General features: G+C 47.1%; 2 protein-coding genes across 2 annotated transcripts; both read right to left on the reverse strand.

Moving 5' to 3' along the window:
* Window positions 1-2995: 2995 nt before the first annotated feature.
* Window positions 2996-8110, reverse strand: LOC135535150 (zinc finger protein OZF-like). The gene is made up of 2 exons (XM_064961865.1): window positions 7531-8110; window positions 2996-5196 (listed from the first exon to the last, which is right to left on the reverse strand). Exons 1-2 carry the CDS (start codon window positions 7907-7909, stop codon window positions 4316-4318), a joined length of 1260 nt encoding a protein of 419 aa, XP_064817937.1. The 5' UTR covers window positions 7910-8110; the 3' UTR covers window positions 2996-4315.
* Window positions 8111-25974: 17864 nt separating this feature from the next.
* On the reverse strand, window positions 25975-27296 carry LOC135535151 (zinc finger protein 239-like; the record flags this gene model as incomplete). The annotated part of the gene is made up of 1 exon (XM_064961866.1): window positions 25975-27296. A coding segment is annotated over one exon (1142 nt), but the record flags the coding sequence as incomplete, so codon positions are not given.
* Window positions 27297-27626: the final 330 nt, after the last annotated feature.

Genomic DNA, 27626 nt, shown 5'->3' on the forward strand with positions numbered 1-27626 from the left:
GACAGGAATACTGGAGTGGTGGAGGTAGATATGTATAGGGGTAAGGGGACAGGGATACTGGAGTAGAGATCTACCGATTGGCCAATTTTCGGACACCGATTTTTAAACATGAAATAAAGGGCGAGGGAATAGAAGCTTATTTGACGTGTTAAATTAAAAGCTTATTAAACACGTCAAATAGTGTTTTTGAGACGCAAAGACCCAAACGGTGTTCCATAGTATGTTGTGAAGCAGTGACGCAAATACAGTGTAATCTCCGACGGAGAACGGTTGATTGTCAAGGGCAATGAATTCCATTATCTCGGCGTTAATGTATTTCGCCTTTGAGTTGTCTCGCTGAAATGTTCTTACTCTTTCAAATGACCGCTAGATCCACACAGCAGACATTGTGGGCTAGTTTAGGAATGCTGTGTTGACCGTGTACATTTTACGCGGCGTCATTACGTCATGTAAACTTCGTTACACGTCAGCTTTCCATGTACATACTGATCAGTTATAAACTAGACATTGGGCCGATACTGATGTTGACATTTTTAGTTAATAATATTGTACTTTATATCTTATTATAACGACATGACAAAATGGGACATAATTATTAATTACTTATTAAACAGCTGTAACAAGATGTCCACCACAGGAAATCCTCGCTGGAACTCGTCGTTATAGAAAGTTCCGCGACTGATTCTTGAAGAATATAACTGATAAACGCCTCATATACACAGAGTTTACAAAACATCAGGAAACACCGTCTCTTACCATGACACTCATTGATGTCACTTGTTAAAATCCACTTCAAAATCAGTGTCGATGAAAAGGAAGAGACAGGTTAAAATAAATGTTTGCTTTTTAAGCCTCGAGACCACTGAGACATGGATTGTGTATGTGTGCCTATTCAGAGGGTGGGTGAAGATTTAAGTGCCTTCAAACGGGGCATTGTAGTAGGTACCAGGAGCATGAGGCAGTCATGGTGTGTGCTTCTGTTATTAAGACGTTACTTACTGGTTTTAATCAGTTCCCCAACCTCTTCTTCTTCTTCTTCCAATATGACAGTTATCTCTCCTTCCTCTTCTTTTACTGTAACATCCTCCTCTTTCACTCTGAACGCGTCTTCCTCTTCTTTCACTGCAACATCCTCACCCTCTACTTCTTGTTTTACTGTAACATCCTCCACTTTTGTTACTGTGACATCCTCCTCTTTCACTACAATGTTCAGCCACCGACCCTCTTTCTCTGTCCAGCAGACCTCCTCGTCTCCAACAGGAGGAGAGTAGCGCAGGGAGCTCATGGTCGGTGATGTTAGCTAATAGTTAGCTAGCTAGGCTAAAGCTAACTTAACCAGTCAGCTAGCTGTCCAATAACAATGTAAATATGAAATTAAATCAGATAACTAACTAGACGACAGAAGTGTGTTTAAAACACAATGGCTAATATACACCAAAGCGTCTAAAGAGCTTTATTGGTTCGTCTATTTTGTCCTGCAAGCTACCGAGGTGTCTGACTAACTGTTGCTGCTGTTGAAAGAAGCGTTCCGTCCACTACATTATACGTCACACCAACAGCATCGCCTTAAATTCCCAGACCGCCATCTGCTGACTGGAGTGGTAACGCAGTTGAGTAAAATGTATATTTAAAATTTGATGCAAAAAGTGAATCACTTTTTAACGATTGTTTTTATTTGATTTCAATCATTATAGCATTATATGAAAGGTACATAAAGGGAATTAATTTCAAATTGGCTTTATTGCCATGGAAACAAATTGAGATGACAAAACAACCCAAACAACACATGGAAACATCTCAAATACATTTCAAGTGTTATATTACCAGTGTTTTAGCAATGTGCAAATAGTTGTAGTACGAATAGTATGTAAATAAATAAACAAATAAATATACGTGGTATTTACAATGTTGTTTGTGTTCCACTGGAAGTGGACAGTGGTGGAAAAAGTACTAGAAAATGACTAGTAAAAGTGAAAGTCACCCAGTAAAATACTAACTTGAGTAAAAGTCTAGTATAAAGTCTAGTATTTGGTTTTAAATATACTTAAGAATCAAAAGTAAAAAATATAAATCATTTAAAATTCCTTATATTAAACAAACCAGATGGCCCCATCTTTATTTTAATTAACGATAGCCAGGCGGCTAGCCAGGGGCACACTCCAACACTCAGACATAATTTACCAACAAAGCATTTGTGTTTAGTGAGTCTGTCAGATCAGAGGCAGTAGGGACGAACATGTGACATGATGAAAGATGTTTCAAGTTTTCAAGTCAGAACCCATCACTACCAACACACAGTGTGAGGTAGCTATACAATTATATTTTTAGTAACGGAGTGTTTTCCAGACGAGGGTGGAATAGATGGCTAACAGTAGCTAGCTTACGTTAGCTAAGGTCAGTCAAAGATAGAATGAACAAACATGTTTACTCTGCTGAAGGTAGCTACCAGTCTAGCAGTGACTACCAGTACAGTGGCGTAAGTGAAGAGTTTAATACAGAACCAGCCAGGCTAGCAAGCGAATTTACCCAGCCAGGCTAGCAAGCGAATTTACCCAGCCAGGCTAGCAAGCTAACTTACCCAGCCAGGCTGGCAAGCTAACTTACCCAGCCAGGCTGGCAAGCTAACTTACCCAGCCAGGCTGGCAAGCTAATTTACCCAGCAAGGCTAGCAAGCTAACTTACCCAGCAAGGCTAGCAAGCTAACTTACCCAGCTAAGCTAGCTAGCTTACCCAGCTAGGCTAGCAAGCTAACCAATGTTACGAATCTTCTGTTTTGTTGTGAAGGGAAAAATAATCTAAGCTTAGGTTTTCTGGCTCTCTTTTATTTGGTTGGTTGGGTTTTGAATAAGACTCTACCAACCTTGCACAACTCATATATTCATTGTTTTTTGTGACAATTGCTGAAGCTCAGTTTTGATTGGGAATCATTGATGGAATAGATGGCTTACCATCTGTTAGGTTCTAATTTTTCAGAGTAAATAACTCACGGACACTAGAAGCTTAAGCAAGTTTAATTCTTCCCAAAGGGTCGTTACAGCTGTAATTCAGACAACAACATGTTTCCACCATCACCAGTATATACACACCACTTGGGACACTCCTCTCCAATCCTTACATCTTATCCCCTTCAGGGGATCTGACCTGACCTCCTGACTTCGACCCCTCTTTCGCCTAATCCACAGATGTCCATCCGCTTACCCTATAGCAATCCTGTGATCTCCTCCGGTCCATCCAACACATTCCACAGCCATTACTCAGCTAGGCTAGCATCTGTCTTTCTACAGAGAACCATTAACCTCTGACATACAAACCCAGTCTCTCATCCACTCCTTTATTTACTTACGCGTATAACAATGTTCCAAGTTTACCCAGGGAAAGGGGTTAGGGTCCCAAGGTTAGGGTCCCAGGGTCAGGGTTTCCAGGGTTAGGGTCCCAGGATCAGGGTTCCAGGGTCAGAGTCCCAGGGAAAGGGGTTAGGGTCCCAGGGTCAGAGTCCCAGGGTCAGGGAAAGGGGTTAGGGTCCCAGGGTCGAGTCCCAGGGTTAGGGTCCCGGCGAAAGGGTTCAGGGTCCCAGGGTTAGAGTCCCAGGGTCAGAGTTCCAGGGTTAGGGTCCCAGGGTCAGAGTTCCAGGGTTAGGGTCCCAGGGTCAGAGTCCCAGGGAAAGGGGTTAGGGTCCCAGGGTCGAGTCCCAGGGTTAGGGTCCCGGCGAAAGGGGTCAGGGTCAGGGTTCCAGGGTTAGGGTCCGAGGGTCCCAGGGTCAGGGTCCCAGGGTTTATAGAAGACTGAAATGAGTTTTCTTAGCTTACTCTGTTTCTGAAGAGGGATGGAAATGATGGTTGATTTGGAAAAATGGAGTATACTCTCAGCCAATCAGCCAGCAGCCAATCAGCCATCAGCCAAAGGTAATCAGGATGCTTTCATACCTACTTTTCCAAAATGAACTTGCTCAGGCTTTTGGAGAGCAACGTCAATGAAACCTGGAGTCGAGGCTACATGATATTAAATAATACATTTTTCTGTTTATATGCAGCAATATCTGGAATGTGAAAACTTCTAGGGTCTCCAACTACACCAAAACATCACATGTATTGTCCTGATGCTCCATCTATAACATTTTCTATAAAATGTTCCACCATTTACAAAATTAAAATTGTGATCATTTGACATTAGATCAATCAAAAGTGGTAGGATTTTTAAATACAGGTTGAACACACACACACACACACTACCACATCAAAAGTTATCACAAAGATCATTCCACACTCTGTTCTACTACCCAGGTCTAGTATTGGAGATCATTCTACACTCTGTTCTACTACCCAGGTCTGGTGTTGGAGATCATTCTACACTCTGTGGCTCTTGCCTTGTGTTTTGCCAGGGAGTCTGATCGAAGAAAACCCTTCCCACACTGATCACAGCTATAAGGCTTCTCTCCTGTATGTTTTCTCTGGTGTCTTCTCAGGCCACTTGAGGCAGAAAAGCTAATTCCACAGTCAAGGCAGTGGTAAGGTTTCTCACCTGTGTGTATTCGTTTATGAATAGATAGGGTTGTGGAGAGAGAAAAACTATCCCCACATACATCACAGCTATACGGTTTCTCTCCGGTATGTTTAGACTGGTGTGTTTTCAGGCCGCTGAAGGTAATATAGCTCATTCCACAGTCGGAGCAGTGAAATGGTTTCTCCCTAGTGTGGATTCGTTTGTGAGTAGCCAGGGCTGTCCGGGCAGCAAAAGTCTTCTCAGTGTGTACTCTCTGGTGTGATATCATTCCACCTGAGGTTGTAAAACTCATCCCACAGTCAGAGCAGATGTATGGTTTCTCTCCAGTGTGGATTCTCTGATGTGATATCAGTCTACATGAGGTAGTAAAACCCATCCCGCAATCTGAGCAGTGGTACGGTTTCTCTCCAGTGTGGGTTCTCTGGTGTAATTGCATTCCGACTGAGGAAGTAAACCTCCTCCCACAGTCTGAGCAGTGGTATACTTTCTCTCCGGTGTGGAACCTCTGGTGTTTTTTAAGAGCTGATGAATATTTGTAACCTTTCCCACAGTCAGAGCAGCAGTGAGTTTTCGTTTTGGGTCTCTGCTGGTGTTTCTTGAGGTGTGCTGATGCGGAGAGACTCTCCTCTGCCTCGTCAGCATCATGATGTTGTTGTTGAGGCTCCCCAGAGGATCCACGGTTGTCACGCGTCTCTCCTGTGTGAACGACAGAGTCAGACGGTTAACTCGTGACCTTCAAAAAACATGAAAGAGTCTTTAGGCACCGCTGTTAAACTCCAGTCGTACAGTAGCATAACTGTCTTATTGCTAAAGATATTAGATCCAACATGGAGGATAAGTGTCTTACTACTAGGGATATTAGATCCAACATGGAGGATAAGTGTCTTACTACTAGATATATTAGATCCAACATGGAGGATAACTGTCTTACTACTAGAGATATTAGATCCAACATGGAGGATAAGTGTCTTACTACTAGGGATATTAGATCCAACATGGAGGATAAGTGTCTAATTACTAAAGATATTAGATCCAACATGGAGGATAACTGACTTATTGCTAAAGATATTAGATCCAACATGGAGGATAAGTGCCTTACTACTAGATATATTAGATCCAACATGGAGGATAACTGTCTTACTACTAGAGATATTAGATCCCACATGGAGGATAACTGACTTATTGCTAAAGATATTAGATCCAACATGGAGGATAAGTGTCTTACTACTAGATATATTAGATCCAACATGGAGGATAACTGTCTTACTACTAGAGATATTAGATCCAACATGGAGGATAAGTGTCTTACTACTAGATATTAGATCCATTAACTGATCCAACATGGAGGATAAGTGTCTTACTACTAGAGATATTAGATCCAACATGGAGGATAACTGTCTTATTGCTAAAGATATTAGATCCAACATGGAGGATAAGTCTTATTACTAGAGATATTAGATCCAACATGGAGGATAACTGTCTTATTGCTAAAGATATTAGATCCAACATGGAGGATAAGTGTCTTATTGCTAAAGATATTTGATCCAACATGAAGGATAACCGTCTTATTACTAGAGATATTAGATCCAACATGGAGCACGACATAAGTGTCTTCACCAGCATAGGGAACGAGACACCAAAATATTCTGGACATTCCTTGCATCAGAGTGGTCATTCTGTTGCTGATTAAATCTTGGATAGGAATCTGCAGCTGAAACGATAAAGCGTCTTGCTAATAAACTGAAGAATGGGGGTGGAGAAATGTATACAACAGGTGAGTCTAATCCTGAATGCTGATTGGTTAAAACCGCATTCCAGCTGGTGTCTATTCCACAAGTTACCACCGGCTAAATCTACAACATTAAAATGAAAATGTACTTTGTTTCATCTGACTGCACAATCCACTGTCTCATCAGCCCAGCCAGGCAATTTATAACCTTTATCTCCACTATAAAAAGCATCTAGACATTATCTCACATTTACATTTAAGTCTTTAGCAGACGCTCTTATCCAGACTAACATTTTAGTTTTCAACAATGGAGATTTGTATAAACCTTGCTGTCTGTCTCTCTGACATTTGCAACATTGTTTGTGTAGGGGTCTGGACGAGAGAGAGAGTCAGGTAGCGTTTCTCATCCAGTCGAAATCATGAATCAGCTGGCATCATATATAGCATGGTCAACTATGGCTAACTGAAGCTGGAAAGACTGCAAACAAAATGCACTTCGTTTCGTTTGACCTTTTTCAATTTACATTTCCGTAATATTTCTATTCCAGGCGAAATCGTGCCTCATCTCATTGTTATGGATTTATCCAAATAAATGTTACTAGAAAACAGCTTAAACAAATGCAGCTACTTTGCTGTGATTCTGCATGGCTGTACTGTTTGACGTGACTGTAAATTAGCCGCAGTTGGATTGATAGCAAGCGAGGGATAAGAACGTTACCAGTCAGTATGGCAATGGAACATTTAGAACGAACGACTGAGTCGCGTCTATATAGAACAAGAAGAACGAACGACTGGTTCGCGTCTATCGATATAGAACAAAAATAGCTAGCAACCCTAGATTTGTATCTGGACCTTATAATTGTGGAAGGATGAAATAGTATGAATAAATTAATCAAAATTACGTTTTTAATGAAAATATGTCAATCATTATTTGAATATGTTGGTAACGCGTTGTATAAACCTGATAATTCCAATTGAAGCCGGTGTTTTGTTGGATATATTGGCACGGTTTGCCTGGCCCATACGAACAACACCCGTGCCAATATACAACAAACACCAGCTTCGTGGGCATTATCACTTAAGTAACCGCTCTCAAATTCATAGACAGACCTATGGATGCAAACCATCCATGATATCAACATTATAGCTTTAACTATGTTGAGGCAATACAGTGTTCGTTTACATTTAATTAGTTTACAGAGTAAACAAAGCTTCTATTTGGGGTTTCTGATGGGTTATGACAGTTGAACTAAAGCTCATGAGGCATTCATAGTGTGCGCTACTGTTAGGACAATACTTACTGGTGTTAATCAGTTCTCCAATCTCCTCTTCCTCCTCCAATATGACAGTTATCTCTCCTTCCTCCTTCATTACAAAAACGGTATCCTCCTCTTTCTCTTCCTCCTCCACCTTAACATCCTCCTCCATTTTCACTCGGAACGCTTCTTCCTCTTCTTTCACTGAAATGTCCATCTCTTCTTCCTCTTCTTTTACACTAACATCATCCTCCTCTTTCTCTTCTTCCTCTTCTTTTACACTAACATCCTCCTCCTCTTTCACTCTGAACGCGTCTTCCTCTTCTTTCACTGAAACGTCTTCCTCTTCTTGTTTCACTGTAACAGCCTCCTCTTCCTCCTCCTCTTTCACTTCTTTAACAGAAGAGTAGTTTAGTGACCTCATGGTCGGAGATGTTAGCTAGCTATGCTAGTGCTAACTTAACCAGCCAGCTAGCTGACCAAAAACAACAACGTAAATATTACATTAATTGTGACAACGAACTAGATGACATAAATGTGTCCAAACACCGTGGCTAATATACCAGAAAGCGTCAAGAGGGCTTTAATGTTTCAGCTATTTTTGGTTTCCGAGATGGCTGACTAGCTGTTGTTGCGTAAAAAAAAGAAGAAGTTCCGTCCACTAAATAACACGTCACAGTCAGCAGCCATCTGCTGACTGGAGTGGGTAATGCAGTTGAGGGAAACATTTTATTTTATTTAGATGCAAAAAGTGAATACCTTTTAACGATTTGTTTAAAAAATATATCTATATATTTAAATGATAATATTATAACATTATATGAAACGTATATAAAGGGAACCATGCATTGATTAATGCAAATACAAAGTGATGATTTGAAACATTTAGGCTGAGTCAATCAGAATCTGCTTGATGTCATCGTCCATTTCTCTCTCTCTCAATTCAATTAAATTCAAGGGGCTTTATTGGCATGGGTAACATGTGTTAACATTGCCAAAGCAAGTAAGGTAGATAATATATAAAGTGAAATAAACAATACAAATTAACAGTAGACATCACACATACAGCAGTTTCAAAACAATAAAGACATTACAAATGTCATATTATATATATATACAGTGTTTTTACAATGTACAAATGGTAAAGGACACAAGATAAAATAAATAAGCATAGATATGGGTTGTATTTACAATGGTGCGTGTTCTTCACTGGTTGCCCTTTTCTCGTGGCAACAGGTCACAAATCTTGCTGCTCTGATGGCACACTGTGGAATTTCACCCAGTAGATATGGGAGTTTTTCAAAATTGGATTTGTTTTCGAATTCTTTGTGGATCTGTGTAATCTGAGGGAAATATGTCTCTCTATTATGGTCATACATTGGGCAGGAGGTTAGGAAGTGCAGCTCAGTTTCCACCTCATTTTGTGGGCAGTGAGCACATAGCCTGTCTTCTCTTGAGAGCCATGTCTGCCTACGGCGGCCTTTCTCAATAGCAAGGCTATGCTCGCTGAGTCTGTACATAGTCAAAGCTTTCCTTAATTTTGGGTCGGTCACAGTGGTCAGGTATTCTGCCGCTGTGTACTCTCTGTGTAGGGCCAAATAGCCTTCTAGTTTGCTCTGTTTTTTTGTTAATTCTTTCCAATGTGTCAAGTAATTATCTTTTTGTTTTCTCATGATTTGGTTGGGTCTAATTGTGCTGCTGTCATGGGGCTCTGTAGGGTGTGTTTGTGAACAGAGCCCCAGGACCAGCTTGCTTAGGGGACTCTTCTCCAGGTTCATCTCTCTGTAGGTGATGGCTTTGTTGTGGAAGGTTTGGGAATCGCTTCCTTTTAGGTGGTTATAGAATTTAACAGCTCTTTTCTGGATTTTGATAATTAGTGGGTATCGGCCTAATTCTGCTCTGCATGCATTATTTGGTGTTCTACGTTGTACACGGAGGATATTTTTGCAGAATTCTGCGTGCAGAGTCTCAATTTGGTGTTTGTCCCATTTTGTGAAGTCTTGGTTGGTGAGCGGACCCCAGACCTCGCAACCATAAAGGGCAATGGGCTCTATGACTGATTCAAGTTGTTTTTAGCCAAATCCTAATTGGTATGTTGAAATTTACGTTCCTTTTGATGGCATAGAATGCCCTTCTTGCCTTGTCTCTCAGATCGTTCACAGCTTTGTGGAAGTTACCTGTGGCGCTGATGTTTAGGCCAAGGTATGTATAGTTTTTTGTGTGCTCTAGGGCAACAGTGTCTAGATGGAATTTGTATTTGTGGTCCTGGTGACTGGACCTTTTTTGGAACACCATTATTTTGGTCTTACTGAGATTTACTGTCAGGGCCCAGGTCTGACAGAATCTGTGCATAAGATCTAGGTGCTGCTGTAGGCCCTCCTTGGTTGGTGACAGAAGCACCAGATCATCAGCAAACAGCAGACATTTGACTTCAGATTCTAGTAGGGTGAGGCCGGGTGCTGCAGACTTTTCTAGTGCCCGCGCCAGTTCGTTGATATATATGTTGAAGAGGGTGGGGCTTAAGCTGCATCCCTGTCTCAACCCACGACCCTGTGTGAAGAAATGTGTGTGTTTTTTGCCAATTTTAACCGCACACTTGTTGTTTGTGTACATGGATTTTATGATGTCGTATGTTTTACCCCCAACACCACTTTCCATCAGTTTGTATAGCAGACCCTCATGCCAAATTGAGTCGAAGGCTTTTTTGAAATCAACAAAGCATGAGAAGACTTTGCCTTTGTTTTGGTTTGTTTGGTTGTCAATTAGGGTGTGCAGGGTGAATACATGGTCTGTTGTACGGTAATTTGGTAAAAAGCCAATTTGACATTTGCTCAGTTCATTGTTTTCATTGAGGAAGTGTACGAGTCTGCTGTTAATGATAATGCAGAGGTTACTGTTGACGCATATTCCACAGTAGTTATTGGGGTCAAATTTGTCTCCATTTTTGTGGATTGGGGTGATCAGTCCTTGGTTCCAAATATTGGGGAAGATGCCAGAGCTAAGGATCATGTTAAAGAGTTTTAGTATAGCCAATTGGAATTTGTTGTCTGTATATTTGATCATTTCATTGAGGATACCATCAACACCACAGGCCTTTTTGGGTTGCAGGGTTTTTATTTTGTCCTGTAACTCATTCAATGTAATTGGAGAATCCAGTGGGTTCTGGTAGTCTTTAATAGTTGATTCTAAGATCTGTATTTGATCATGTATATGTTTTTGTTCTTTATTCTTTGTTATAGAGCCAAAAAGATTGGAGAAGTGGTTTACCCATACATCTCCATTTTGGATAGATAATTCTTTGTGTTGTTGTTTGTTTAGTGTTTTCCAATTTTCCCAGAAGTGGTTAGAGTCTATGGATTCTTCAATTACATTGAGCTGATTTCTGACATGCTGTTCCTTCTTTTTCCGTAGTGTATTTCTGTATTGTTTTAGTGATTCACCATAGTGAAGGCGTACTCAGGTTTTCCGGGTCTCTATGTTTTTGGTTGGACAGGTTTCTCAATTTCTTTCTTAGATTTTTGCATTCTTCATCAAACCATTTGTCATTGTTGTTAATTTTCTTCGGTTTTTCTATTTGAGATTTTTAGATTTGATAGGGAAGCTGAGAGGTCAAATATACTGTTAAGATTTTCTACTGCCAAGTTTACACCTTCACTATTACAGTGGAACGTTTTACGCAGGAAATTGTCTAAAAGGGATTGAATTTGTTGTTGCCTAATTGTTTTTTTGGTAGGTTTCCAAACTGCATTCCTTCCATCTATAGCATTTCTTAATGTTACTCAGTTCCTTTGGCTTTGATGCCTCATGATTGAGTATTGCTCTGTTTAGGTAGACTGTGATTTTGCTGTGGTCTGATAGGGGTGTCAGTGGGCTGACTGTGAACGCTCTGAGAGACTCTGGGTTGAGGTCAGTGATAAAGTAGTCTACAGTACTACTGCCAAGAGATGAGCTATAGGTATACCTACCATAGGAGTCCCCTCGTAGCCTACCATTGACTATGTACATACCCAGCGTGCGACAGAGCTGCAGGAGTTGTGACCCGTTTTTGTTGGTTATGTTGTCATAGTTGTGCCTAGGGGGCATACGGGGAGGGAATGCTGTCACCTCCAGGCAGGTGTTTGTCCCCCTGTGTGCTGAGGGTGTCAGGTTCTTGTCTGGTTCTGGCATTTAGGTCGCCACAGACTAGTACATGTCCCTGGGCCTGGAAATGATTGATTTCCCCTCCAGGATGGAGAAGCTGTCTTCATTAAAATATGGGGATTCTAGTGGGGGGATATAGGTAGCACACAGGAGGACATTTTTCTCTGTTAGGATAATTTCCTTTTGAATTTCTAGCCAAATGTAGAATGTTCCTGTTTTGATTAATTTAATGGAGTGAGTTAGGTCTGCTCTATACCAAATTATCATACCCCTGAGTCCCTTCCCTGTTTCACACCTGGTAGTTTGGTGGATGGGACTACCAGCTCTCTGTAGCCTAGAGGGCATCCAGTGGGTCTGTCTCCTCTATACCAGGTTTCTTGCAGGATGACAATGTCTGTATTACCGATTTCTTTGGTGAAGTCCAGGTTTCTGCTCTTCAGGCCAAAGGCAGATGACCTCAGGCCTTGGATATTCCAGGATGAAATAGTAAAGGCTTTTTGTTCCATAAAGTGTCCAATGTTGTTGGTTGTGGTTTGGCCTCAGGCCAGTAAGTGTGAGCAGAGCCTGTTGAGCATCTGGTACATGCCATTGGCTTGGGCGAGTGTGAGAGTGGGGGTTGGGACTGTTTGCCCGCTCACTACCTGGGCGTATGTGTGGCTTCCATGTTGAGGCCCTCTTTGCGGGGGTGGGGTGCATGGGGTGGGCAGGAGTGGCATAGGTCTGATCTGAGGGGGCCTAAATGGGGTGTGGGCATGATTGACGTGGGGGTGTTGATTGGTTGGGGTAGCGGTGTGGATGTGTCTGGGTGTGCGGTGGTCTGGATGTAATTCCTCTTGGCGTGGGTCCTCTATGTGTAGGTCCAGGGGGGGGTCCTGCAGGTCTGGGAGGGTGTCTCGCTGGTCTGGGTGGGGTGTCTATTGATCTGTTGCTCCTGTGTGAAGTGTTGGGGATACGTTTGAGAGCGATGTCCTTTAGAGTTCGGGCAAAGATGGGCACTGCTGCCTTGTAGAGGTGGACCTGGTCATAGAGGCTGTTAAAGTCCAGGGTGGAGTGGTGGGCCAGGAAAACGTTGGGTTTTGAGGCACAGTCACGGGAAATACTTGCGTTTACCCGCTGTATTGTGGCAGGGTGGAAGTCTTTTCGTGGTAGCAGGGTGGAGATAACCACTTGTGCGTTGGGGAAAGTAGAAGAAGCCTTTTCAATCACTCCCTTCAGTGCTGTGGCCATTCTTTCCTGCTGTGCCCTCAGGTCGTTTGTGCCTGTGTGTATTATTATGTGGCTGGGTGAGCCTAGTTTGGCCTCAGACAGAAGGTCTAGGGCGCTCTGGGTGTTTGGACACCAGAGTTTAGACACACTGTGTTTGGGAAAAAGTTTTTTTTTTTCTTCTATATATTTCCCATTTGAGTCCATAAGTAGTACAATCTGTGTCTTGTGTTTGTCCTCAGTGGGTGTGGGGGGTTGTCAGAAGGGCTATCAGGGTGGCTGACAGGGGGTGCTCAGAGGGGGTAAGAGCCGCTGGGCTTGGGGTTCTTCATTTGTCTGTTCGGCTGTGATGTCGACTCTATGGTCAGGGTCTGGTGTGGACTGTTCTGCTGTGGTGTCGAGACTGACCATCCACCCTGAACAACCACCCTGACCATCCACCCCTGACGAAACACCCAGACCATCCACATTGACTTCCCACCCTGACCCTGACCATCCACCCTGACCAACCACCCTGACCATCCACCCTGACCAACTACCCTGACCATCCACCCTGACCATCCACATTGACCACCCACCCTGACCCTGACCATCAACCTTGACCATCCACCCTGATCAACCACCCTGACCATCCACCCTGATCAACCACCCTGACCATCCACCCTGATCAACCACCCTGACCATCCACCCTGACCAACCACCCTGACCATCCACCCTGACCAAACACCCTGACCATCCAACCTGATAAACAACCCTGACCATCCACCCTGACCATCCATCCTGACCATCCACCCTGACCACCAACCTGACCATCCACCCTGACCAACCACCCTGACCATCCACCCTGACCAACCACCCTGACCATCCACCCTGACCATCCACCCTGACCATCCACCCTGACCATCAACCCTGACCATCCACCCTGACCATCCATCCTGACCATCCACCCTGACCAACCAACCTGACCATCCACCCTGATCAACCACCCTGACCACTGACCATCCACCCTGACCCCTGACCATCCACCCTGACCCATCCTGACCATCCACCCTGACCATCCACCCTGACCATCAACCCTGACCATCCACCCTGACCATCAACCCTGACCATCAACCCTGACCATCCACCCTGACCATCCATCCTGACCATCCACCCTGACCAACCAACCTGACCATCCACCCTGACCATCCACCCTGATCAACCACCCTGACCATCCACCCTGACCACCCTCCAAACACCCTGACCCTGACCATCCACCCTGACCCACCCTGACCATCCACCCTGATCAACCACCCTGACCATCCACCCTGACCAACCACCCTGACCATCCACCCTGACCAACCACCCTGACCATCCACTTTGACCACCCACCCTGACCCTGACCATCGACCCTGACCATCAACCCTGATCAACCACCCTGACCATCCACCCTGACCAAACAGCCTGACCATCCACCCTGACCACTCTGACCAAACACCCTGACCATCCACCCTGACCATCCACCCTGACCAACCAACCTGACCATCCACCCTGACCAACCACCCTGACCATCCACCCTGACCATCCACCCTGACCATCCACCCTGACCATCCACCCTGACCATCCACCCTGACCATCCATCCTGACCATCCACCCTGACCAACCAACCTGACCAAACACCCTGACCAACCAACCTGACCATCCACCCTGATCAACCACCCTGACCATCCATCCTGACCATCCACCCTGACCAACCAACCTGACCATCCACCCTGACCATCCACCCTGACCAAACACCCTGACCATCCACCCTGACCACTCTGACCAAACACCCTGACCATCCACACTGAACATCCACCCTGACCATCCAGCCTGACCCTAACCATCCACCCTGACCATCCACCCTGACCACCCACCCTGACCATCCAACCTGATAAACAACCCTGACCATCCACCCTGACCCTAACCATCCACCCTGACCAAACACCCTGACCATCCAACCTGATAAACAACCCTGACCATCCACCCTGACCATCCACCCTGACCACCCACCCTGACCAAACACCCTGACCATCCACATTGACTTCCCACCCTGACCCTGACCATCCACCCTGACCAACCACCCTGACAAACCACCCTGACCAACCACCCTGACCATCCACCCTGACCATCCACATTGACCACCCACCCTGACCCTGACCATCAACCCTGACCATCCACCCTGATCAACCACCCTGACCATCCACCCTGACCAACCACCCTGACCATCCACCCTTACCAACCACCCTGACCATCCACCCTGATCAACCACCCTGACCATCCACCCTGACCAACCACCCTGACCATCCACACTTACCAACCACCCTGACCATCCACCCTGACCATCCACTTTGACCACCCACCCTGACCCTCGACCTTGACCATCCACCCTGATCAACCACCCTGACCATCCACCCTGACCATCCACCCTGATCAACCACCCTGACCATCCACCCTGACCAAACACCCTGACCATCCACTCTGACCACTCTGACCAAACACCCTGACCATCCACCCTGAACATCCACCCTGACCATCCACCCTGACCCTAACCATCCACCCTGACCATCCACCCTGACCATCCACCCTGACACTAACCAACCACCCTGACCATCCAACCTGACCACCCACCCTGACCATCCACCCTGACCAAACACCCTGACCAACCATCCTGACCATCCACCCTGACCCTAACCAACCACCCTGACCATCCACCCTGACCATCCACCCTGACCATCCACCCTGACCAACCAACCACCCTGACCATCCACCCTGACCATCCACCCTGACCATCCACCCTGATCAACCACCCTGACCATCCACCCTGACCATCCACCCTGACCATCCACCCTGACCATCTGACCTAACCAACCACCCTGACCATCCACCCTGACCATCCACCCTGACCACCACCCTGACCATCCACCCTGACCAACCAACCACCCTGACCATCCACCCTGACCATCCACCCTAACCATCCACCCTGATCAACCACCCTGACCATCCACCCTGACCAAACACCCTGACCATCCACCCTGACCACTCTGACCAAACACCCTGACAATTCACCCTGAACATCCACCCTCACCCTAACTAACCACCCCCACCATCCACCGTGACCATCCTCCGACCATCCACCCTGACCATCCACCCTGACAATCCACCCTGACATTCCACCCTGACCCTAACCATCCACCCTGACCACTCTGACCAAACACCCTGACCACCCACCCTGAACATCCACCCTGACCACCCCTGACCATCCACCCTGATCAACCACCCTGATCAACCACCCTGACCATCCACCCTGACATCCACCCTGACCATCCACCCTGACCATCCACCCTGATCAACCACCCTGACCATCCATCCTGACCATCCACCCTGACCAACCAACCTGACCAAACACCCTGACCCTGACCAACCAACCTGACCATCCACCCTGATCAACCACCCTGACCATCCATCCTGACATCCACCCTGACCATCAACCCTGACCATCCACCCTGACCATCCATCCTGAACATCCACCCTGACCAACCAACCTGACCATCCACCCTGATCAACCACCCTGACCAAACACCCTGACCCTGACCATCCACCCTGATCAACCACCCTGACCATCTGATCAACCACCCTGACCATCCACCCTGACCAACCACCCTGACCATCCACCCTGACCAACCACCCTGACCATCCACTGACCACCCACCCTGACCCTGACCATCGACCCTGACCATCAACCCTGATCAACCACCCTGACCATCCACACTGACCATCCACCCTGACCAAACAGCCTGACCATCCACCCTGACCACTCTGACCAAACACCCTGACCACCCACCCTGAACATCCACCCTGACCAACCAACCTGACCATCCACCCTGATCAACCACCCTGACCATCCACCCTGAACATCCACCCTGACCATCCACCCTGACCATCCACCCTGATCAACCACCCTGACCATCCATCCTGACCATCCACCCTGACCAACCAACCTGACCATCCACCCTGACCAACCAACCTGACCAAACACCCTGACCCTGACCAACCAACCTGACCATCCACCCTGATCAACCACCCTGACCATCCATCCCTGACCATCCACCCTGACCAACCAACCTGACCATCCACCCTGACCATCCACCCTGACCAAACACCCTGACCATCCACCCTGACCACTCTGACCAAACACCCTGACCATCCACACTGACCCACCCTGACCATCCAGCCTGACCCTAACCATCCACCCTGACCATCCACCCTGACCACCCACCCTGACCATCCAACCTGATAAACCACCCTGACCATCCACCCTGACCCTAACCATCCACCCTGACCAAACACCCTGACCATCCAACCTGATAAACAACCCTGACCATCCACCCTGACCATCCACCCTGACCACCCACCCTGACCAAACACCCTGACCATCCACATGACTTCCCACCCTGACCCTGACCATCCACCCTGACCAACCACCCTGACAAACCACCCTGACCAACCACCCTGACCATCCACCCTGACCATCCACCCTTGACCACCCACCCTGACCCTGACCATCAACCCTGACCATCCACCCTGATCAACCACCCTGACCATCCACCCTGACCAACCACCCTGACCATCCACCCTTACCACCACCCTGACCATCCACCCTGATCAACCACCCTGACCATCCACCCTGACCAACCACCCTGACCATCCACCCTGACCAACCACCCTGACCATCCACCCTGACCATCCACCACTTTGACCACCCACCCTGACCCTGACCTTGACCATCCACCCTGATCAACCACCCTGACCATCCACCCTGACCATCCACCCTGACAACCACCCTGACCATCCACCCTGACCAAACACCCTGACCATCCACTCTGACCACTCTGACCAAACACCCTGACCATCCACCCTGAACATCCACCCTGACCATCCACCCTGACCCTAACCATCCACCCTGACCATCCACCGTGACCATCCACCCTGACCACTAACCAACCACAATGACTATCCAACCCTGACCATCCACCCTGACCATCCACCCTGACCAAACACCCTGACCAACCACCCTGACCATCCACCCTGACCCTAACCAACCACCCTGACCATCCACCCTGACCATCCACCCTGACCATCCACCCTGACCCGAACCAACCACCCTGACCATCCACCCTGACCATCCACCCTAACCATCCACCCTGACAACCACCCTGACCATCCACCCTGACCATCCACCCTGACCATCCACCCTGACCCTAACCAACCACCCTGACCATCCACCGTGACCATCCACCCTGACCACCCACCCTGACCATCCACCCTGACCAACCAACCACCCTGACCATCCACCCTGACCATCCACCCTAACCATCCACCCTGATCAACCACCCTGACCATCCACCCTGACCAAACACCCTGACCATCCACCCTGACCACTCTGACCAAACACCCTGACAATTCACCCTGAACATCCACCCTCACCCTAACTAACCACCCCCACCATCCACCCTGACCATCCACCCTGACCATCCACCCTGACCATCCACCCTGACCAATCCACCCTGACCATTCCACCCTGACCCTAACCATCCACCCTGACCATCTGACCAAACACCCTGACCACCCACCCTGAACATCCACCCTGACCAACCAACCTGACCATCCACCCTGATCAACCACCCTGACCAACCACCCTGACCATCCACCCTGAACATCCACCCTGACCATCCACCCTGACCATCCACCCTGACAACCACCCTGACCATCCACCCTGACCATCCACCCTGACCATCCAACCTGACCAAACACCCTGACCCTGACCACCCCCTGACCATCCATCCATCCTGACCATCCACCCTGACCATCCACCCTGATCAACCACCCTGACCATCCACCCTGACCATCCACCACCTGACCAAACACCCTGACCCTGACCAACCACCCTGACCATCCACCCTGATCAACCACCCTGACCATCCACCCTGACCAACCAACCTGACCATCCACCCTGACCATCCACCCTGACCAAACACCCTGACCATCCACCCTGACCACTCCCAAACACCCTGACCATCCACCCTGACATCCACCCTGACCATCCACCCTGACCCTAACCATCCACCCTGACCATCCACCCTGACCATCCACATCCATTCCATCCACCCTGACCCTGACCATCCACCCTGACCAACCACCACCCTGACCAACCACCCTGACCAACCACCCTGACCATCCACCCTGACCATCCACATTGACCACCCACCCTGACCCTGACCATCAACCCTGACCATCCACCCTGACCATAAACCCTGACCATCCACCCTGATCAACCACCCTGACCATCCACCCTGATCAACCACCCTGACCATCCACCCTGACCAACCACCCTGACCATCCACCCTTACCAACCACCCTGACCATCCACCCTGACCATCCACTTTGACCACCCACCCTGACCATTGACCATCCACCCCAACCACCCTGACCATCCACCCTGACCATCCACCCTGATCCACCATCCACCCTGACCAAACACCCTGACCATCCACCCTGACCACTCTGACCAAACACCCTGACCATCCACCCTGACCACCCTGACCCTGACCATCCCCCTGACCATCCACCCTGACCACCCTGACCATCCACCCTGACCAACCACCCTGACCACCACCCACCCTGACCATCCACCCTGACCCTAACCATCCACCACCCTGACCATCCACCCTGACCATCCACCCTGACCATCCACCCTGACCATCCACCCTGACCATCCACCCTGAACCAACCACCACCCTGACCATCCACCCTGACCATCCACCCTGAACCATCCACCCTGATCAACCACCCTGACCATCCACCCTGACCAAACACCCTGACCATCCACCCTGACCACTCTGACCAAACACCCTGACCATTCACCCTGACCATCCACCCTGACACCACCCTGACCATCCACCCCATCCTCCGACCATCCACCCTGACCATCCACCGTGACCCACCCTGACCTTCCACCCTGACCATAACCATCCACCCTGACCACCCTGACCATCCACCCTGAACATCCACCCTGACCAACCATCCACCTGACCATCCACCCTGATCAACCACCCTGACCAACCACCCTGACCATCCACCCTGAACATCCACCCTGACCATCCACCCTGACAACCACCCTGACCATCCATCCTGACCATCCACCTTGACCAACCACCCTGACCAAACCCCTGACCCTGACCAACCACCCTGACCATCCACCCTGATCAACCACCCTGACCATCCATCCTGACCATCCACCCTGACCAACCAACCTGACCATCCACCCTGACCATCCACCCTGACCAAACACCCTGACCATCCACCCTGACCATCCACCCTGACCCTAACCATCCACCCTGACCATCCACCCTGACCACCACCCTGACCAAACACCCTGACCATCCACATTGACTTCCCACCCTGACCCTGACCATCCACCCTGACCAACCACCCTGACAAACCACCCTGACCATCCACCCTGACCATCCACCCCTGACCATCCACATTGACCACCCACCCTGACCCTGACCATCAACCCTGACCATCCACCCTGATCAACCACCCTGACCATCCACCCTGACCATCCACCCTGACCACCACCCTGACAACCACCCTGACCATCCACCCTGATCCCACCCTGACCATCCACCCTGACCAACCACCCTGACCATCCACCCTGACCAACCACCCTGACCATCCACCCTGACCATCCATCCTGACCATCCACCCTGACCAACCAACCTGACCATCCACCCTGATCAACCACCCTGACCATCCACCCTGACCACTCTGACCAAACACCCTGACCATCCACCCTGATCAACCACCCTGACCATCCACCCTGACCAACCTGACCATCCACCCTGACAATCCACCCTGACCATCCACCATGACCATCCACCCTGACCATCCACACTGACCACCCACCCTGACCATCCACCCTGACCCGAACCAACCACCCTGACCATCCACCCTGACCATCCACCCTAACCATCCATCCTGATCAACCACCCTGACCATCCACCCTGACCAAACACCCTGATCATCCACCCTGACCACTCTGACCAAACACCCTGACCATCCACCCTGAACATCCACCCTGACCCTAACCAACCACCCTGACCATCCACCCTGACCCTAACCAACCACCCTGACCATCCACCGTGACCATCCACCGTAACCATCCACCCTGACTATCCACCCTGACCCTAACCATCCACCCTGACCACCCACCCTGACCCTAACCAACCACCCTGACTATCCACCCTGACCACCCACCCTGACCATCCACCCTGACCCTAACCAACCACCCTGACAATCCACCCTGACCATCCACCATGACCATCCACCCTGACCACCCACCCTGACCATCCACCCTGACCCGAACCAACCACCCTGACTATCCACCCTGACAATCCACCCTGTCCATCCACCCTCCTTTTGTTTTTTTTAGCCTGAAAGGGACATTGATAAAATGCTTGGTAATCATTCCCAGAACATGAACATTACAATTGCGGCTTTTTTCAATGTTGAGAAGGCAAATCCCATTTACCATCTAGGCCTCAATCTAACCTCTTTCTGTTTCTCATCTCCCCTCCCCCATTTACCATCTCGTCTTCAATCTAACCTCTTCCTGTTTCACATCTCCCCTCCCCCATTTACCATATAGTCCTCAATCTAACCTCTTTCTGTTTCTCATCTCCCCTCCCCCATTTACCATCTCGTCTTCAATCTAACCTCTTCCTGTTTCACATCTCCCCTCCCCCATTTACCATATAGTCCACAATCTAACCTCTTCCTGTTTCTCATCTCCCCTCCCCCATTTACCATCTACTACCCTCTTCCTGTTTCATCCACCTCCCCCATTTACCATCTAGTCCACAATCTAACCTCTTCCTGTTTCTCATCTCCCCCCCATTTACCATATAGGCCTCAATCTGACCTCCTCCTGTTTCTCCCCCCCCCCCATTTACCATCTAGTCCTCAATCTAACCTCTTCCTGTTTCTCATCTCCCCCATTTACCATCTAGTCCTCAATCTAACCTCTTCCTGTTTCTCATCTCCCCTCCCCCATTTACCATCTTGTCCTCAATCTACCCTCTTTCTGTTTCTCATCTCCCCTCCTCCATTTACCACACAGTCCTCAATCTACCCTCTTTCTGTTTCTCATCTCCCCTCCCCATTTACCATATAGTCCTCAATCTACCCTCTTTCTGTTTCTCATCTCCCCCATTTATCATATAGGCCTCAATCTAACCTCTTCTTGTTTCTCATCTCCCCCATTTACCATCTTGTCCTCAATCTAACCTCTTCCTGTTTCTCATCTCCCCCATTTACCATCTAGTCCTCAATCTAACCTCTTCCTGTTTCACATCTCCCCTCCCTCATTTACCATATAGTCCTCAATCTAACCTCTTCCTGTTTCACATCTCCCCTCCCCCATTTACCATATAGTCCTCAATCTAACCTCTTCCTGTTTCTCATCTCCCCTCCCCATTTACCATATAGTCCTCAATCTAACCTCTTCCTGTTTCTCATCTCCCCCATTTACCAAATTGGCCTCAATCTAACCTCTTCCTGTTTCTCATCTCCCCTCCCCCATTTACCATCTCGTCCTCAATCTAACCTCTTCCTGTTTCTCATCTCCCCTCCCCTATTTACCATCTCGTCCTCAATCTAACCTCGTCCTGTTTCTCATCTCCCCTCCCCCATTTACCATCTAGTCCTCAATCTAACCTCTTCCTGCTTCTCATCTCCCCTCCCCCATTTACCATCTTGTCCTCAATCTAACCTCTTCCTGTTTCTCATCTCCCCCATTTACCATCTAGTCCTCAATCTAACCTCTTCCTGTTTCACATCTCCCCTCCCCCATTTACCATATAGTCCTCAATCTAACCTCTTCCTGTTTCTCATCCCCCCTCCCCCATTTACCATATAGGCCTCAATCTAACCTCTTCCTGTTTCTCATCTCCCCCATTTACCATCTCGGCCTCAATCTAACCTCTTCCAGTTTCTCATCTCCCCTCCCCCATTTACCATCTCGTCCTTAATCTAACCTCTTCCTGTTTCTCATCTCCCCTCCCCCATTTACCATCTCGTCCTGAATCTAACCTCTTCCTGTTTCTCATCTCCCCTCCCCCATTTACCATATAGGTCTCAATCTGACCTCCTGTTTCTCCCCTCCCCCATTTACCATCTCGTCCTCAATCTAACCTCTTCCTGTTTCACATCTCCCCTCCCCCATTTACCATCTAGTCCTCAATCTTATCTCTTCCTGTTTCTCATCTCCCCTCCCCCATTTACCATATAGGCCTCAATCTGACCTCCTGTTTCTCCCCTCCCCCATTTACCATCTCGTCCTCAATCTAACCTCTTTCTGTTTCTCATCTCCCCTCCCCATTTACCATCTCGTCCTCAATCTAACCTCTTTCTGTTTCTCATCTCCCCCATTTATCATATAGGCCTCAATCTATTCTCTTCGTGTTTCTCATCTCCCCCATTTACCATCTAATCCTCAATCTAACCTCTTTCTGTTTCTCATCTCCCCATTTATCATATAGTCCTCAATCTAACCTCTTCCTGCAGATGCTCTTATCCAGAGCAATGACTGACCAAACACCCTGACCATCCACCCTGACCACTCTGACGAAACACCCTGACCATCCACACTGAACATCCACCCTGACCATCCACCTGACCATTTACTGTCTCTGTTTTACCACAGAGACAGTAAAGGTCAACCAATGAGACCTGATAAAAACCCTGTCGATTTCACCCCCCAACAAAAAAAATCATGAATCTATAAATCAATCAGTTTATTGATGAAAAACAAAATAAATATTGATAGAAACATTATTCAGTTGATCATGAAATAAGATACAAGCTACAGTGGCTTGCGAAAGTATTCACCCCCCTTGGCATTTTTCCTATTTTGTTGCCTTACAACCTGACATTAAAAATATATTTTGGGGGGATTGTATCACTTGATTAAGAGGTTAACAACATGCCTACCACTTTGAAGATTCAAAATATTTTTTATTGTGAAACAAACAAGAAATAAGGCAAAACAAACTGAAGACTTGAGCGTGCATAACTATTCACCCCCCAAAGTCAATACTTTGTAGAGCCACCTTCTTTAGGTAATACCACAGATTCTCAATTGGATTGAGGTCTGGGCTTTGACTAGGCCATTCCAATACATTTAAATGTTTCCCCTTAAACCACTCAAGTGTTGCTTTAGCAGTATGCCTAAGGTCATTGTCCTGCTGGAAGGTGAACCTCCATCCAGTCTCAAATCTCTGGAAGACTGAAACAGGTTTCCCCTCAAGAATTACCCTGTATTTAGCGCCATCCATCATTCCTTCAATTCTGACCAGTTTCCCAGTCGCTGCCAATTAAAAACATCCCCACAGCATGATGCTGCCTCCACCATGCTTCACTGTGAGGATGGTGTTCTTGGGGTGATGAGAGGTGTTGGGTTTGCGCCAGACATAGCGTTTTCCTTGATGGCTAAAAAGCACAATTTTAGTCTCATCTGACCAGAGTACCTTCTTCCATATGTTTTGGGAGTTTCCCACATGATTGCTTACTTTTTTTTCTTTAAGAAATTGCTTTTTTCTGGACACTCTTCCATGAAGCCCAGCTCTGGGGATTGTACGGCTTAAAGTGGTCCTACGAACAGATACACCAATCTCCGCTGTGGAGCTTTGCAGCTCCTTCAGGGTTATCTTTGGTCTCTTTGTTGCCTCTCTGATTAATGCCCTCCTTGCCTGGTCCGCGAGTTTTGGTGGGCAGCCCTCTCTTGACAGATTTGTTGTGGTTCCATATTCTTTACATTTTTTAATAATAATAATAATGGGATGTTCAAAGTTTCTGATATTTTTTATAACCCATCCCTGATCTGTACTTCTCCACAACTTTGTCCCTGACTTGTTGGGAGAGCTCCTTTGTATTCATGGTGTCGCTTGCTTGGTGGTGCCCCTTGCTTAGACTCTGGGGCCTTTCAGAACAGGTGTATATATACTGAGATCATGTGACACTTAAATAAAGTCCACCTGTGTATAATCTAACTAATGATGTGACTTCTGAAGGTAGCTGGTTGCACCAGATCTTATTTAGGGGCTTCATAGCAAAGGGGGTGAATACATATGCACACAACACTATTCAGTTTTTTTTATATATATATAATTTTTTGAAATAAATATATTTTTTCATTTCACTTCACCAATTTGGACTATTTTGTGTATGGCCATTACATGAAATCCAAATAAAAATCAATTTAAATTACAGGTTGTAAGGCAACAAAATAGGAAAAATGCCATGGGGGGTGAATACTTTACGCTGTACCATGAGACTGAGGACCAGCAGTTTATATATTAAACCCTGCATACCGTAACGTCATCCAGGGGAATGAATGGTATTCACCAGTAGTTCAGTTAAATGTATTACATATATTAAACATAATTGCATATATTTAACATAAGTACATATATTTAACATAATTACATGTATTTAAGTATTTTGCTTGTTAGGTAAAGTAACATTAGTACTTTAAAAAAAAAAACTATACTTTAAACATTTTAATATTTTTTATTATTTTTATGTTATAAGCTCACATAATATAATTTGAAAATATTAAGTATTAAGGTATATAAGAGAATAAACGTGTTTTAATTCATATTAACATTAATAAATGAATTTCCACAGCTTCCTAAATATGTTTTTACAAGATAGAACACAGAGTGGCCTCTCCTACCCAGGTCTGGTGTTGGAGATCATTCCACACTCTGTGTTCTACTACCCAGGTCTGGTGTTGGAGATCATTCTACACTCCGTGTTCTACTACCCAGGTCTGGTGTTGGAGATCATTCTACACTCTGTGTTCTACTACCCAGGTCTGGTGTTGGAGATGATTCCACACTCCGTGTTCTACTACCCAGGTCTGGTGTTGGAGATCATTCTACACTCTGTGTTCTACTACCCAGGTCTGGTGTTGGAGATGATTCCACACTCCGTGATCTACTACCCAGGTCTGGTGTTGGAGATCATTCCACACTCTGTGTTCTACTACCCAGGTCTGGTGTTGGAGATCATTCCACACTCTGTGTTCTACTACCCAGGTCTGGTGTTGGAGATCATTCTACACTCTGTGTTCTACTACCCAGGTCTGGTGTTGGAGATCATTCTACACTCCGTGTTCTACTACCCAGGTCTGGTGTTGGAGATCATTTCACTCTCCGTGTTCAACTACCCAGGTCTTGGCGGAGGTCATTCTACACTCTGTGGAATTCCTGAGTGTATTTTCTGATGTTTAATCAGAGAACTTGAATGAGAGTATCTCTTGTCACACTGATCACAGCCATAAGGCTTCTCTCCAGTGTGTGTTCTCTGGTGTACTGCCAGGTTGCTTGAGGTAGAACAACTCGTCCCGCAGTCAGAGCAGTGGTAAGGTTTCTCTCCAGTGTGGGTTCTCTTGTGTGATATCAGGTTACTTGAGGTAGTACATCTTTTCCCACAGTCTGGGCAGTGGTAAGGCTTTTCACCAGTGTGGGTTCTCTGATGTACTATCAGTATGTCTAATAAAGCAAAACTCTTCCCACATTCAGAGCAGTGGTGAGGCTTCTCTCCTGTGTGTGTTCTCTGGTGAGATTTTAAATGTGATGATCTAACAAAACCCTTCCCACAGTCAGAGCAGTGGTAAGGTTTTTCTCCTGTGTGTATTCTCTGGTGTACAATCAGGTGACTTGGCTGAGTAAAACTCTTCCCACATTGATCACAGCTATAAGGCTTCTCTCCTGTATGTGTTCTCTGGTGTGTTATCAGATAGCTTGAGGTAGTAAAGCTCAATCCACAGTTGGAGCAGCGATAAGGCTTCTCTCCAGTGTGTATTCTCTTGTGTACAGTCAGGTTTGATGACTGAGTGAATCGCTTCCCGCATTGATCACAGCCATATGGCCTCTCTCCTGTATGTGTTCGCTGGTGTATAATCAGTTCACTTGAGGAGGTTAAGCTTTTCCCACAGTCCGAGCAGTGGTAAGGCTTCTCTCCAGTGTGCGTTCGCTGGTGCAGCTTTAAACGCTGTGATGTTGAAAAGGTCCTCTCACAGTCAGAGCAGTGGTAAGGCTTCTCTCCTGTGTGTGTCAACTGGTGTTTTGTCAGGTTCCCTAGTTGAGAAAATCTCTTCAAACAGTCAGTGCAGCTATAAGGTTTCTCTCCTGTATGGATTCTGTGGTGTATTTTAAGTTCTGTTGAAGAGGTGAAACTCTTCCCACAGTCAGAGCAGAGGTGAGGTTTCTTTCCTGTGGATCGCCGCTGGGGTTTCTTGAGGTGTTTTGATCTGGAGGGACTCCTCTCAGCCTCATGACATTGTTGAGGCTCCCCAGAGGATCCGCGACAGTCACGTCTCTCTCCTGTGTGAACGACAAAGTCAGACAGTCAATGTAGTGAATGTTTAAATGCTTTTACAAACTTTTTGACAACTGTCTTCTAACAATAAGATGGTCAAGTGAAGAACAATAGTCATATTTTGTCTTAATTTTTCACATTTCACATAATGTCTATGACTTTGGTCTTACAATATGTTATTACAGTTGTTGAAACCTTCAGCAGTGATCCAGACGACTTTAAGTCACCAGTATTACTAATGGTATTATTTTATTATCAGCTTTACTGATTATCAGCTAAACCACAGCCAATAAAAACCACAGCCAATAAAACCACAGCCAATAAAAACCACAGCC

The sequence above is a fragment of the Oncorhynchus masou genome, unplaced genomic scaffold (assembly GCF_036934945.1).
Source record: "Oncorhynchus masou masou isolate Uvic2021 unplaced genomic scaffold, UVic_Omas_1.1 unplaced_scaffold_4520, whole genome shotgun sequence".
NCBI classification, from domain to species: Eukaryota; Metazoa; Chordata; class Actinopteri; order Salmoniformes; family Salmonidae; genus Oncorhynchus; species Oncorhynchus masou.